We start from the raw sequence: 15,858 nt of genomic DNA on the forward strand, positions 1-15,858 counted from the left end.
TTGACAATTCAACTTTGGAAATTGTTACCAACAACCAAATGTGCAGTTACATTTACTAAGAATATATATTTTTAAGTGATAGCTTATTGAATGACAAATGAATATGATACAACAAAGAGCCAAACATCTGTATTTTAATTTCAGAGAGGTTTTTCAGACTACAAAAAAATGTCGTATGAAACAAATGTAATTGTGTAATTGCAAGTGTTTCCATGAAATTCATAATAATCTGAGGAAAGAAGCTATTCATTACTGTGTCACTCAGTATATTTGATTTTTCTCAGTGGGATATGTAGAATGATTCTAGGTATAAATAGTCAAAAATTAATTCTTTGAAATGTGACATAAAGGGCCCTAAACAAATCTAAACATGTTACTTATTTAAAATAACTCCTACAAGGCTAAGCATGGCAACTTACACCTGTAATACCAGCACTTTGGGAGGATGAAGTGGGAGGAATGGGTGAGCCCAGGAGTTAGAGAACCGTCTGGCCAACACAGCAAGATCTCATCTCTATGAAAAAAATACATATATAGCATGGCTTTGTTTTCATGCACTTGTAGTCCCAATTATTCATGAGGCTAAGGCAGAAGGATTGCTTGAGCCCTGAAGCTTGAGGCTGCAGTAGCATGACTGTGCCACTGCCATCCAGCTTGGGTGACAAAGTGAGTCCTTATCTCAAAAAAAAAAAAAAAAAAAAAATTGATAAAATAACCCCTGAAAGAAGGTAGGCCCAATATAATACATACATGTAACCAAAATCACATTAGTAGAAACAGCAGAATTGAATGTATTCTTTCTTAAAAAATTATTCACATATTTTAACTTAAACACATATAAACACATCAAGAGTACCTATTAATGTATAAATTTCAATAAGGTGAACTAGGATGACATAGTAGTTAACTAAATTTAGAACATCGATGTTGTTGCAACTTTTTTTTCCTCGCTCCGTGCCTAGGCTGTTGGCTCACTGCAACCTCCACCTCCCAGGTTCAAGTGATTCTTGTGCCTCAGGCTCCAGAGTAGCTGGGAGTGCAGGCGTGTGCCACTATATCCTGCTAGTTTTTGTATTTTTTTGTGAAGACGGGCTTTTACCATGCTTCCCAGTCTGGTTTCGAACTCCTGACCAAGTGATCTGCCCTCCTCGGCTTCAACTGCTGGGATTACAGGTGTGAGCCACCCTGCCCAGCCAATGTAACTGCAATATTTTAACTGATAGTTACAAACAGCCATGTCTCTGTGTGTGTGTGTGCATGCACACACATGCAATGTACTTTCTAAATTGGAATTATTTGTAACATAAAATATATTCAATATCTGTGAAGCCTACAAAGCAATAAAAAATGCAAACACACTTAGAAACAAATAATTATTCTAAATAAACTAGTGTTGTTTGAAACATTTCATACAAAAAAAATAGATCTTTTTTACAATTAAAATGGTAAGCTTAACAACTGGAAGAACAGATCCATAAGATGTGGAATACAACCACCATAAGGTACTTAAGGGTGGGCAGTAGTTCAAGGTCATGGAAAAGCACAGATGTGGATCAGATGATCTCGACTGGGGTCTCAGTTTACACAGACAAGATATATGATCTTAAGTAACCCAACCTCTTCAAGTCCCTGTTCTCTTCATTTATATAATGCAATAGTATACCCTAGGATTGCTATGTTAAATAACATAATGTTATGTTAAATAATATAGCACATCCAAATGCTGTTTTAAAGTATAAAATGTTATTATTATAGTTACATGATTTACTACCTTACATCTCCCTGTGCTATATTTTCAAATCATTTATCAAAATCATTTTGCTCTTTAACAAGTATTAAAGAACTCTTTAAAAACTTAGAGACCACTGTAATAGGTCTACTTACTTTTTAACTCTGTTGACAGTTATATGGGTACCAATATGACTGCCCTAACTTCCCAACTGACAAAGAATGTAACTTTCAAATCTAATATTTGTCATCCAGCAAAATATCCATGTTAGCTAATCTATATCTCAGGAATTGAAATCTTATTTTTATAAGCCCTGTGATACTATAAAAAATTATTATACATAATGAAGCCATATTAATAACCAAAAATGTCAAGGGAGCCACAGTTATGGGGCATCTCTCATGTGGCAGACACTGCTAGGAGTAGAGTTATTTTCCAAGTAACCCTAAAAGCCCCAGACAATATTTATTTGCATTTTAGAGATTAAAAAAAGTAATACTAAAGAATGTTATATAACTTAACATATATCTAGTAGATAATGGGTCAGAATTCTATCCCAAGTTGTCTGATTCCAAATGCAGGCTATATCCCTATGACACCAAAAGACAGGAATGTACTTTTACATAACATAGCCAGTTAGAAAAAGAAAACCAATTATGAGATGAAGATTTTTTATGATATTAAAATAAGAGAAAAATGGCTATTTCACAAGACATTTAAAAATGTTCTACCGATTGTTTGCTACCTATAGCAACAGCCAGTCAACAAAGGAAATAATGCTGATGTAGCATTATGAGCCTTACAAAACAAACAAAAAAAGCCTTAAGATGTTAAATTTATTCCAAGGACTCTTGAGAGCTATGCTGTATCCCAAATTTATGAAAATAGAATTAAAAATGAAATTTTCTGCTGAAATTCTTGTAAGTTACAAAGGACCACACTTTAAGTCATCATGTTAGGAACAAACTGGTCAAATAATCAAAGACCTTGAGAAAATCATGAAAAATATGGCATTTGAAGGCAGAAAAATACTATAGTACTCTTTTATAAAAATAATAAATGAGATGAAGTATAAGTTTTATTTACATATGCATAAGATCATTACTTTAAGTAACTAGATTTATTACCTGATTCTAATGATGGCTGGTCTGTCTCATCTTCATTCTCTAACTGCTGTGTTAATGATTCCTTATAATTTTCTCCTAGTCCAAATTCATTATTTTTTTGGCCACCGTCATTAACCTGGCCTTGTGTCTCCATTTGCTCAGGCTCCATTTTCTGCTTCAGATGGCACCCATCACTGTCTCTCTCCATTTTTTGCTTTTTTTTCTCTTTTTCAAGTTTTCTTTCATTCTAACAAAAAATAAAATACATTATCTTCACTATAATGGTTTTATCTAAGATAGTTTTAAAAGAGGAATCATATACCTTAACAGCATTCTGTAACTTCAGGGACACTGAGAGATTTCTATTTTAAAAATAATTTGATGAATACATCATTAAAATATGCTAAATGTCAAACATTCAGTAAACACAGAAAGTATAATGAAAGAAAACAAGTATTACCAGTAATTCTACAATCTAGAGATGACTAATTTTCATCTATATTATTTGGTATATAATCTATTTTGTCTATAATCACTAAGATAATTTTCTCTGCAAACCCCCACACGTATATACATACATCATGTAAAGACATACATCACCCAGAAACATGCATAAATGTACGTATCCATATATACATATGTTTTTGTTGTTTAAACAAAAAAGATTTCAAGTTTTTACTGAAGAACATATATTTCTTTCCATGCCAATGAATACATGAAGTGCTCAGAACAGTGCCTTATAAATAGTAAATGATGTTAGCTACAATTATTTTCATCAGTTATATTATTGTTTTGAATGTTTATAGCATACCAAATCTGTCAATGAACAAAGAATTTATTTCCAATTTTTCACTATTTTAAAAAATAGAAAATCCTAATAGTTTTTTGTGGTTTTTTTTTTAACGTTAAATTGCTAACAGTAGAACTGTTGAAGTCAGTGGGTAGGCAAATTTTAAAATGTCACATATAGTCACAAACTTCCCTTCAGAAAAACTGAATCAATGTACACCACAGGCAAAGGGCTGGGAGAGTGATTTTTTTCTACATCGTATTCAATACTGCATATCATGATTGACCTTTTACATCGCTGCCATATTAATACATATTTTTATCTTAGTGTTGTTTTGAGTGTAAGTTAAAATTTTTATTGCTGGCAAAAATAAACTATTAAATACACTTGTTGACATTTTTAATTTTTCTTTAGGAAGCTGCCTTTGGCAACCCAATACCCGCTTTTCTATTAGATTCTCATTATTTTCATCGTAATTTGTAAGGGTTCTTTTGTGCATCTGAGTCACTAGGACCAGACACAGAGCCACATAAGCCTATGCATCCCATTTTTCACTAGAGTTTGGTATATTTCTTTTTAACTTTGTAGAATAATTCCTTTAGAATTGCGTAGTATAAGATCTGTTCATTTTTTCCTTTATGATTTGTGGCTTGATTGTGCTGCTTTGAATTTTTTTCCTCCTCCAAGCACATATAAAGATTTAACTACACTGTCAACTAGTAACTTGAAGACTTTCACTTNGTCTGTACACATACACACACAATCACAAATGTTTCTCTAAACAGAATATACATTGATAATCATTGAATTGAATTATGATTATTTTATAGTAAAGCTATTTAAGTTTTAGGTGCTTTTGGAATTTAACTAGGTAGACAGTATTCAATAATTTTACTTTTCTCTAAATAGTTATTCTTTTCTGTCAGATTTGAAATGTTATCTTTATCTTGTACTAAAATGCTCATACATAATTATGTTTGTTAGTATTTGTTCTATTGATCTGCCTGTCTATCCTGGAACCAATACCTTCCAGTATTTTACCATTTTAATTATCTGCAGTAAAAATCAAAGGAATATTAAGTGCTTCTGTACCAAAAAACATGCTAAAAAAGTTTTGTAGGGGGGAAAAAAATAAAATCTATATGGTTAAAAAAAATACAGCTAATTTGTTTTTTATTTCTTTACTGACCATCTTCTTGAAATTATTATAGTTTAAAAGCCTACGTGTACTTTCCCCATGCCACTTATTAATTTAGCAACTTTCTATATATTATATACTATGTTTTACATCAGTATTATTCATTTCTATACATTGTGGAAAATACAATGTTGAGAGAGGCACTAGACCCTTGTACATAATTTATACCCATGATACTATAAAATAACCATTATTTATAAAGCAAGCCTTATCATGCACAGGGAATAACTAATGTTTCAAAGTAAAAAATACAACTTAACCTCTTCTTTATCAATATTTTTAAGAAAAACATAAAACAAAACTTGACAAATACAATATCTGATAGAATTGAGACAAACAGCTCACGCTATTAAGATGGCTTTACTATAATTAGAAATGCACATATTTAAGGTGAATGCAATGAGGTTAATGAAAGATTGAATATAATTAACCTTCTGGTATCCAAGCAACTTAAAAACCAATGGCTCATATTACCAATTACTTTGCAAAATAAAGCAACACCAAAACTAACCAATCATCTTACCTGCGGAGCTGCCTCCCTCCTCAGCAGCAGCCCCGAGGAAGTTTAAACAAGCATCCACCTTTCCAGATGAGCACCTGTGTGGAAGGAGGCAGTGACAGGGAAGAGGAATGGGGAACACACAGGCAGGACCAGCAAGTCAGCCTAAGATTTAGGAAGCACTGCCTCAGAGGAGGCATTGCTGCTGCCAGCCATGAAAGCAGAGCCAATGCAAACTCTGGACACTAGCAGAAAATGAAAACAGACACAGATACACAGATGCGCACACACACAACCCCTTCACTTCTTCATAATTAAAATCTATAAATTAATGTTGGTAAAATTTCTGATTTAAAATTGAAATAAATGGTATTCGGATATAGGAGAATTTATTGCCATTTCAAACATTCTTAAGTATCCTGGAAAAACAGAAAATTGTTTATGTACTCTAATGCATTCTAAGTAAATATTATTGCAAATGGACAGTAACAGCAATACAGAAACACAGAAAATGTAAAGAAGAGTAAATATATTATTACTACATGAAATAAATGACAAAATAGATTTACCAACACAGCAACTATAATAATTGCTACAGTCAACGTTATTTATCGTCATTGAATTCTGAATTCATATTCCCCCTTTCACACTAGATTCAAAGGTAATTTAAGAGTAAGAAGAAAAAGCAATAAACCTTTAATCAGTCTCTCATCTTTAATTTCTTGTAGAAATAATCTCTCTGAAGAAACATTTCTGTTTGCCTGCCTCCTTTCCTAACTTTCCACCTTCTTTTCCAAGTCTGAACTTATAACTTAAGATACAAAAATTACATTTGCCACCATTCATACCTCAATGATTACGGATGCTATTGGCTGGAACGGATTCATTGGTCCTGCATCCAACTCAGCCAGACCACTGGTTCCATCGAGCTCAGCCTGCTCTTGTTCATTTTGTTTTCTATTGTTTCAGGAAAAATAATTGAAATTTCTTTTGAGAAAGTGCTGAATCATGTTTAAGAAAACTGCAATAGATATAAGGCTATTACATGTAGTAATTTAAACATGTAGGCATGGTTTTGAATTACTGAGAGCATTTTAAAAATTTTTATGCAGGTAAAAGGCTTCTCCCCCCATGTAAAGACTAATCATTTCAATTTTTTTAAAAATGCTGATAAAAATGACATTTCCTATGACTGATTTCTTAATATCAATGGTGCAATTATTCTTCCATGTGCCAAGGGTATGACTGATCAACTTATTAATTACCCTTCAAAATCAATGCTGTCCTCTTCACTGGTAGTTAACAAATAACAATTATTCTTTTTTGTTTTCTTTTTTTTTTTTTTACAGACAGGGTTTCACTATGATGGCCAGGATGGTCTCTGTCTCTTGACCTTGTGATCCGCCTGCCTCAGCCTCCCAAAGTGCTGGGAATACAGGCATAAGCCACCGCACCCGGCCAACAATTATTCTTATTAACTATTTTCTTAAGGGCTATGTCTTATCTTATAAAGTAAAACTAACAAAGCATGCCTTCAACTCATGTTTTTATTTCTGCACAAACATGTTTCTTGTTTAGTATATAAGTATAAAAGACTAAGATATCTATAGATTGATTCTACAGAAGTATATGACAGACTAGTAATATAAAATAACATTTTATCAAGTTATATGTATATCATATCTGAACAGCAAGATAATAACTTGCATAACAGTGTGAGTGGTTACAAAAAGAAGTTACCATATATATCATCCAGATTAAATAAGTATTTCCATATTAGTTACCACTGGACATTTACTATCTCTGTGATTTATAGTTAATGTTGTTCCATACATGATGAGTAATGTTATTAAGATGAGCAGCCAAAGATTAAAAAAAAAAAAAGAATTATTGTGGATCTTTAACTGGACTGTATTATATAGCAATGTAAATGTTCATTACCATAATATTTACTAGCTGTGTTCTAGATGGAAATACATATCCTTTCATTATGAACCTAGGAAGCCAAGATTTGGAGATTTGCAATTCACTACCTCTGTGACTTTGGACCTGTATCTTTGAGCCTTAGCTTTCCCACAAACGTGAATAAAAATAAACCACTTCATAGAGCTGCTTCAAGAGTCAGATAAAGTAATATATGTGAGAACACTGTGTGAATGAAATTTCTTATAGGATCGTCATTGTTATTAACGCTACTCATTTATTAGTAAGCAACTTCAGGAATACAGTATTAATATATTACTTTCACTTGGTGTTTTACTGTTTTTCAACACATTAGAAATGTCTATCTAAACCAATTAGATTGGATTTAGTGAAGTAAAAAGGTTTACTTTTAATCATCCATCTCTGAATGTCAATTTACTTTTAATTATTGAATATCGGCTCAAAAGGATAGGTCTCAGACCACAACTGGCATGGATAATGAGAAAGAAAGAAAGGGCAAAGACTATTGGAAAAGCCTGCCATAACGTGATCTAGAATATCATTATGGAAAAGGCAAAAACATTTAAAAAGTTATTAACATTAGATTTCTTTTATCCAACTCAATTTTTTTTGTTATTGCTTTACCTTAGTGGAGGAAAACAAAAGAAGTTTTCAGATAAGTATGGCCATATATTTTTTATAAATATTATATATAAAAGTTATACTTACATGCATGATTGGTTGTACTGAGCTTTATATGATAAAAACACACACTAAGAAAAAAACAAAGATTCTCACAGGAACTAAAACCTTGTATCAATAGCTGCCAAAATCATTCACTCTAATCTGTCTTTAATATCAAGAGATCCCTAGATGAAAGACATGCTCATATTATTGAGCACTTGGGGATAGAGAGTCATTTCTATAAATATTTCTTTCCTTTAAGTCCTATGAATGAATTAAATGAAAAATAGCAGTTATCAGAGGATTTCCTTCCCAGTATAGGGAAGCATCTCATAATGGGATCACCAAGGGTAGTAGGTTCTTGCCCACTGGGCTACAAGTGTGTTAAACTACATAGAAGGCCAGATAGAAGGCAACTTTGGATCAGATTTTGCTTGAGTTGAACGATTCTCTAACAGCTCACCTTCTATCTAGGCTCAAACTAAAAAGGTTCCTCAGTCTCAACACTATTGACATATTAGACCTGATAATTCTTTGTTGTAGGAGCCTGTCCTGTGTGTCACAGAATGTTTAGCTGCATCCCTGTCCTCTACCCAACTGATGCCAAGTAGTACTCCACCCCCTTCCCCTAGCTGTGAAAACTAAAAATGTCTCCAGACACTGCCAAATGTTCTCTGAGAGGTAAAACTACCCTGCCCATTGAGAACCACTGCACTAAAGTACCTGTAAGAAACCAGAGGTAAAAATTTAAAACCCTGGGCAACAGTGACCTACATAAGGAGTAAATTTAACTACTATAACACCACCAGAAAAATTAGGAATCTTCCACCCAAACTTGTGTAGAGAAGGATCCATAGAAATACAAAATTTACCTAGTGTCTTCCTTCATATAGAAAGAAGAAGTGAACAGATAAAACTAATAATTCATAAAATTATTGTGTCTTTAACTCTTCAAGTGCAAAATCAATCTACTTACCTTTCTTCTCGTAATTTTCGTACTCGTTCAGCTCTTTCTCGTTTCTCTTGTTCCTCAAGAGCACGCTGTTCTGTTGTATCTTTTTGGATGCGTTCATTTAAGGCATCAAAGTCTCTTGCAATGACATGTAGCAGCCAATAAAGACCTTTTTTAATGGACTTATCAATTTTCTTTCCATACCCCAAGACTGCTGAACATGGTTCCTAAAACAGAAATTTATTTGACTCAAAGATTAAAAGTTCTCCACACAAATCTATTCATAAACCATCAAGAATAATTAATGGCGAATCAAAATTAAGCCATTTAAGTTAACGATATGAAGCATCTGCTTATTTAACTTCCAAAACATACCTTTGCGATGATTATTAACATCATTATTTTACAGATAACATCTGTATGCTATGTGAGATATTATAAAGAAGAGGGTGATAGTGCCAATTACACTATCTGAAGAAAAAATTTAATTGCCATAAGAAAAATACCTCTATTTATTAAAAATGCCAGGAAGTTTTAATTCCTTATTCTTAAATCTGCAGCAGTAAACATCCATAAGACTGACAGTCTAATGTTTTCTGAAACCAAACTAAATTATTAAATCCCCTGATGATCTTCCTTAAGACTGTATGATATCTCTCCTGATAGGATTTTTCTTTCCTTTTTTTGTTTTTTAGAGACAGGGTCTCACTCTGTTGCCCAGGCTGGAGTACAGTGGCTCGATCAGAACTCACTGCAGCCTCAACCTCCCAGGCTCATGGGATCCTCCCACCTCAGCCCCCTTAAGTAACTGGGACTACAGGCACACACATCCACGCCCAGCTAATTTTCCTATTTTTTGTAGAGCTAGGGTCTCTGTTGCCCAGGCTGGTCTCAAACTCCCAGGCTCAAGCAATCTGCTCCCAAATGCCAGGCAATGTAATTTTTCCAAATTAATGATGAATTGCTCATATGCTTAAATGTTGTATTTATATTTTTCTTTCCCATTTTACAAAGTTCAAACCATGATGTGCTGGCATAGCGCACAGATCCTATCAGCAATATCTTAAACAAAAAGCAAATGTGAAGCTTTTTGAAATCATGGAAAGATAGTTCATGGAAATAACAAGGAAACAGACAACAAATATTATGGCATTAAGTTATATCAACAGAAAAGTGAGAGTGTGATTTCATAGGTTACAAAAATTCTTTGAAAAGATTGGTTTTTAACTGCTATCACTTTTATAAAAACCAAGTTATATTGAACTTATTTGAAAGGATAAAGAGTAAAAAAAAAAATAAAACCTTACTATCTGACACAGGCACTTGTGCTCATTGACCAATTTTTCCAGAGACAGACATTCAATAACATCAGCTTCTCCTAAAGCTCCTTCTTTATCTTGTTTATTTGCCAACCTAAAAGATAAATAAAGTACTTTTATACAGCATACATATAATTAGATGGCAACCTAAAGATATTTTGACCACATTCTTTTCGTTTTTGGGGGTCTGAGTCTCGTTCTGTCACCCAGGCTGGAGTGCAGTGCTGCAATCTTGCTCACTGCAACCTTTGCCTCCCGGATTCAAGTGATTCTCCACTTCAGCCTCCAGAGTAGCTGGGACTATAGGCACGTGCCACTACACCTGGCTAATGTTTTATACTTTTAGTAGACACTGGGTTTCATCCTGTTGGCCAGGCTGCTCTTGAACTCCTGACCTCAAGTGATCTGGCAGCCTCAGCCTCTCAAAGTGCTGGGATTACAGACATGATCCACCACGCCCGGCCTGACCACATTCTTTGATTCCCAAGTTTTAAATCTACTGATTATAGAACACACCAGTTTCTTAAAATGTTGTAGTGTCAATTTCATCGTTTTTCCTTTACTTATTATTGCTAAAATAGTTTGTGAACACTGGCCTATAAAAGGAAAATCTAATAAAGAGAAATAATTTGTGAACACTGGCCTATAAAAGGAAAATCTAAGAAAGAGAAGTGTCAAGAAAACTTAACGGATCAATAGGCCAACAGAAAAACTACAAAACAAAAAGAAGAGGACTGATTTCCATGGGCCACATCCATAAATGATATTCTTGTCTTCTTAAAACACAATCTGTAACATGTTTTAAATGACCAAGTATTCATTCTTTTTAATATTTGAGCTCATCTACAAAAATTTAATGTGTGAATGTGTCCACATAAATTTGCAATTTACTGAAGACCCAAGGCCACCTCTAATTTACTTGGCAAAACACTGAGAATTTAAAAAAAAAAAAAAAATTGCATACAGACTAGACACCAACAAAATGAAACACCAAAATAAGTTCTATAGAAAAACAGGATTTACCACAATATACCACTATTTAATTATATAACTTAGATTAAAAAGTTTAATAAAATACTGCCTTGCTCAAAATTTGAGACTCTTTAGATGAAAAAAAAACAAAAAACAAAAAACAAAAATTTAAGTAAACAGACTAAGAAATCTAATGACCCCTACCACCTATCTTTAAAAATTATCCAAACTGTGTCATTCTTGCTTACCTTCTACTTTTGCATTTCCCAAGTTACCATTAAATCTACATACCTTCTGTTTCGCTGCCTGAGTCAGATTACTTCACCCAGATATTAAAAAATCATTACCATGATACCACTATTACACCTAACAAAATTAACAGTAAGTCTTCAATATTACTCAGTTTACTCAATATTCTCCAATATCATTTTACAAGTGTGATGTTTAAATTCAGATCCAATATACTTTACACATTACCTATCACTTAACTCTTTTTGAATCTGTATTACCTGCCCTCCTGCCACCACCTCCACGACTCTTTTCCTCCCGTGACATTTATTTACAAAATAAGTAATTTTTCTTTAGAATTTCCCATGTCTGGGATTTGGCTAATATCTTCCTTATAAACTTATTTAACATACTTATCCTATATTTCTCGTACTTGGTGGTAAGAAAGTGGATGAGTTTCAGATGAAATCTTTATGGCAAGCATATTTCGTAGGTGGTGCTTCTATTTAGGGGGGGCATATAATATCAATTTTATATAATGGCCTATTTTGGTGGTATAAAATTAACCAGTGGATTTACATTCAGCCTGATCCAGCCAAAATAAAGTTCCTCATTAACCTTTCACTTAATGATTTTAGCAGCCATTGATGACCATTGCCTAATTCTTTTATTTTATCGAAGTTTACGAAAGTGACTTTTTTAGTTCTATATTCCTTCTGCATTTACTAGCAGGATTTTTGCTAAAAATAAGTAGTCCACCAACCACTTGGTGACTCTTAAAATTCGAAAAGTCAAGATAAATGTTTGATCCTTTGTCCTTATTTCCTAATTTTAAAAATAATGAATTGATGGTCTAGCAAACTCCAAGGGTGATCAGGTTGATTTTTTTTTTAATGCCTATAAATTTAAGGGTTACAAGTGCTGTTTTGTTATGTACATATATTGCATAGTGGTGATATATTGCATAGTGCTGAGGTCTGGGCTTTCAGTGTAACCATAGACTTAATAATGTGTATTGCAGACACTGATTTCTCATCTCTAACTCCCCTTCCACCCTCCCACCCCACCAATCTCCAGTGTCTGAATTCACAGTCCATGTCAATGTGTACACATCATGTAGCTTCCACTTATAAGTGAGAACATGCTATATTTGACTGTTTCCAGATTATTTCACTTTAAAAAATGACCTCCAGCTCCATCTACATTGCTACCAAAGACATGCTTTTTTAAATAGTTGAATAGTATTCCATTGTGCGTATGTACAACACACATACACACCACTTTTTTTTTTTTTTTTTTTTTTTAGATGGAGTCTTGCTGTGTTGCCAGGCTGGAGTGCAGTGGTGCGATCTCAGCTCATTGCAACCTCTGCCTTCCAGGTTCAGGCGATTCTCCTGCCTCAGCTTCCCAAGTAGCTGGGACTACAGGTGTGTACCACCACGCCCCCCTAATTTTTGTATTTTTAGTAGAGACAGGGTTGCACCATGTTGGCCAGGATGGTCTTGATCTCTTGACTTCGTGATCCACCTGCCTTGGCCTCCCAAAGTGCTGCGACTACAGGTGTGAGCCACTGCACCTGGTCCACATTTTCTTTAATCATCCATTGAAGGACATTTAGGTTGACTCCATATCTTGTCTACCATGGATAATGCTGTGATAAATATCCAAGTGCAGGTATCTCTTCTTGTCTAATCATTTATCTTCCTTTCGACAGATACCCAGTAGTGAGGTTGCCAGATTAAATGGTAGTTATTTTTTTAGTTAAGCAATCTCCATACTGTTTATCATGGCAATTGTTCTAATTTACATTCCACGTGTATTCTCCACAGTTTTGCAAACCTCTGCAATTTTTTAACCTTTTAATAATAGCTAAAAATTCTGACTGCATGACCTGTGAAATGGTATTTCATTGTGGTTTTAATCTCATTTCTCTAATGATTAGGGATGTTGAGCATTTTTCCTGTTTGTTGGCCATCTGCATGTCTTCTTTTGAAAAATGACTATTCTTGTCCTTTGCACATTTTTTCATGGGTTTTTTTGGTTTTTGTTCTTGTTGATTTCCTTGTAAATTTTGGATATTAGTCCCCTATAGGGGATGAATAATTTGCAAATATTTTCTCCCATTCTGCAGGCCATTTGCTCCATTGATTACTTCTTTTGCTGTGCAGACGTTTTTATTTTAATTAAGTCCCATTTGTCTATTTCTGGTTTTGCTGCTTGCTCTTTTGAGGTCTTAGTCATAAATTATTTGCCTAGACCAATGTCCAGAACAGTTTCACCAAAGTTTTCTTCTAGGATTTTTCAGGTCTTACATTTAAGCCTTTAATCAACCTTGAGTTAATTTTTGTATATGGTGAGAAACGGTTCCAGTCTCATTCTTCTGCATATGGCAATCCAATTTTCCCAGCATCACTGTATCCATCATCTGGGTTCTCTACTCTTTTCAATTGACCTCTACATCTATTTTTATACCAGTACCATGCTACTTGGGTTACTATAACCTTGTAGTATAATTTAAAGCCAGATAATATGATGCCTCCAGCTTTATTCCTTTTACTTAGTACTGCTTTGGTTATTTGGGCTTTTTGGTGCTTTTTCTTATTTTGAGAGGCATCACTATGAACTTATGTATTTAAAAATATATTTGATGTGTTTCAATTTGTTGCAGTAACAGTTCTTTTTAAAGCTCAAAGGCACCCATTTTGAGGCAGTGGAAGCCTCCTTCAGGTCAGCTCTTGGACCCTTCTGGTACAACTCCAGCAGTCTTTGATAGCTTCTTTGTGTTCTACTACGAAACAAGGTTCCAGACTTGGAATCATCCATTTCCCTAAGAAGCCTTATCTTTTCAGTGGAAAATGGCATTTTAAAGACCAAAATCTATGAGTTACATATATATACATACACTTGCCATTGACTTACTACTGCTTCTAGGCCCTTTCAGTGCACAAAGCTGGGAAATACAGTTTTATTACAGAAAAAAAAATCTAATCATGCATTCAGGTTGATTTTTGTAAAAACTTGATTTCAAATCCATTATCAAGTTTTTGCTTAGCTTTTTAAATCTTGTTTTTGTTTCACTCCAGCCTGGGTGACAGTGAGACCCTGTCTCAAAAAATAAAAAAGAAAAAAACAAAAAAATTAAAAAAAATAATAAATATATATATATATGGTTCTAAATGCAAAACCATAAAAACAAGGTACAATCAGAAGGAACTATGTGCTATCCCTCTGCCTTTTCCTTCCCTTCTCCTATAGGTAACCATTTTCATTCATCTTTAGTTCATCCTTCCATTATTTCCTTTTGAAAATATAAACAAGCATATAGAGAAAATGGTATTTTAAGGACCATAATTTGAGCACTATGGATATTCAATGCTACTGGCTGGTTTATGTATTTGTGTATATATGTAATATTTCTATCTACCCTTCCTTTCTTCTTAAAAGTTAGCATATTATATATATTCTTCTGCAGCATGCTTTTTTTCTTAACAGTAAATATTTAAAGTACCCTGAAGCAGTATAACGAAATCTTCTTCATTTTCTATAATTGCAAAATGCTCCCCTTTGAATGTTCCATCATTTACTCAGCCAGCTCTATGCTGAAGGTCTTTTGTGCTTCCAGTGTTTTGTTTTTACAAAGAGTGCTATAAAAAAGGTGTGTAAAGGAGTCATTTCTTATTTGGGGTATAGATTTCAGGAAGCAAGACTATTAAAACAAAGAATAAATATATATGTGATTGGCCAGGCACGGTAGCTCATGCCTGTAATCCCAGCACTTTGGGAGGCCAAGGTGGGTGGATCACCTGAGGTCAAGACTTTGAGACCAGCCTGGCAAACATACTGGAATCCTGTCTCCACTAAAAAATACAAAAAAAATTAGCCAGGCATGGTGGCAGATGCCTGTAATCCCAGCTACTCAGGAGGTTGAGGTAGCAGAATCGCTTGAACCCAGGAAGCGGAGGTCGCAGTGAGCCAAGACTGTGCCCGTATACTCCAGCCTGGGCTACAAGAGTAAGACTCTATCTTAAGAAAAAAAAATTTGATAGATACAGCAATGTCCTTCTTCTTGCCCTCAAATAATAAGAATTCAGGTAGAAAAAAACGGGTTCCGAAATTTGGTAGTACGAGAAAGATTTTCGTTTCTAATTCTTCCTATAAACATTTCCCTCTGGTATAAATTAATTTTGAATTGTTATATTGACACGACAAGTGATTTAACATATACTGCTGTATAACTTTAGTTCTATATAAAACTTATTTTAAAATAAAAATAGTGGGCATAATAAAAAGTAAAAAGATTAAAAGTAAAATGGGATGAACGGTTTACAGGCATGAGCTCTTCCCTAGATGTTCCACTTCTGAAATTCTATGATTTTATGAGCTAAGATTTCCTAAAATAGGACAAAATTCAACCACTTTAAAGTAAATGGAACATAAAAAGCCTTTCCACTAAGCTTC

The 15,858-nt window shown here is 33.9% G+C and overlaps 1 protein-coding gene across 4 annotated transcripts in view; it reads right to left on the reverse strand.

Annotated features, from left to right (window-relative positions):
* The window catches only part of ARL13B (ADP ribosylation factor like GTPase 13B), a 74,828-nt gene that overhangs the window by 7,223 nt on the left and 51,747 nt on the right, over positions 1-15,858 (reverse strand). For all 4 annotated transcript variants that reach the window (XM_017519727.2, XM_017519726.2, XM_037735285.1 and 1 more), the window contains exons 4-7: positions 10,189-10,294; positions 8,906-9,108; positions 6,171-6,279; positions 2,857-3,082 (exon numbers count right to left, since the gene is read on the reverse strand). In XM_017519727.2, the coding sequence (XP_017375216.1) occupies positions 2,857-3,082; positions 6,171-6,279; positions 8,906-9,108; positions 10,189-10,294 (644 nt within the window). The remainder of the gene's footprint in view (positions 1-2,856; positions 3,083-6,170; positions 6,280-8,905; positions 9,109-10,188; positions 10,295-15,858) is intronic.

Source organism: Cebus imitator, unplaced genomic scaffold, assembly GCF_001604975.1.
Source record: "Cebus imitator isolate Cc_AM_T3 unplaced genomic scaffold, Cebus_imitator-1.0 Scaffold771, whole genome shotgun sequence".
NCBI lineage: Eukaryota > Metazoa > Chordata > Mammalia > Primates > Cebidae > Cebus > Cebus imitator.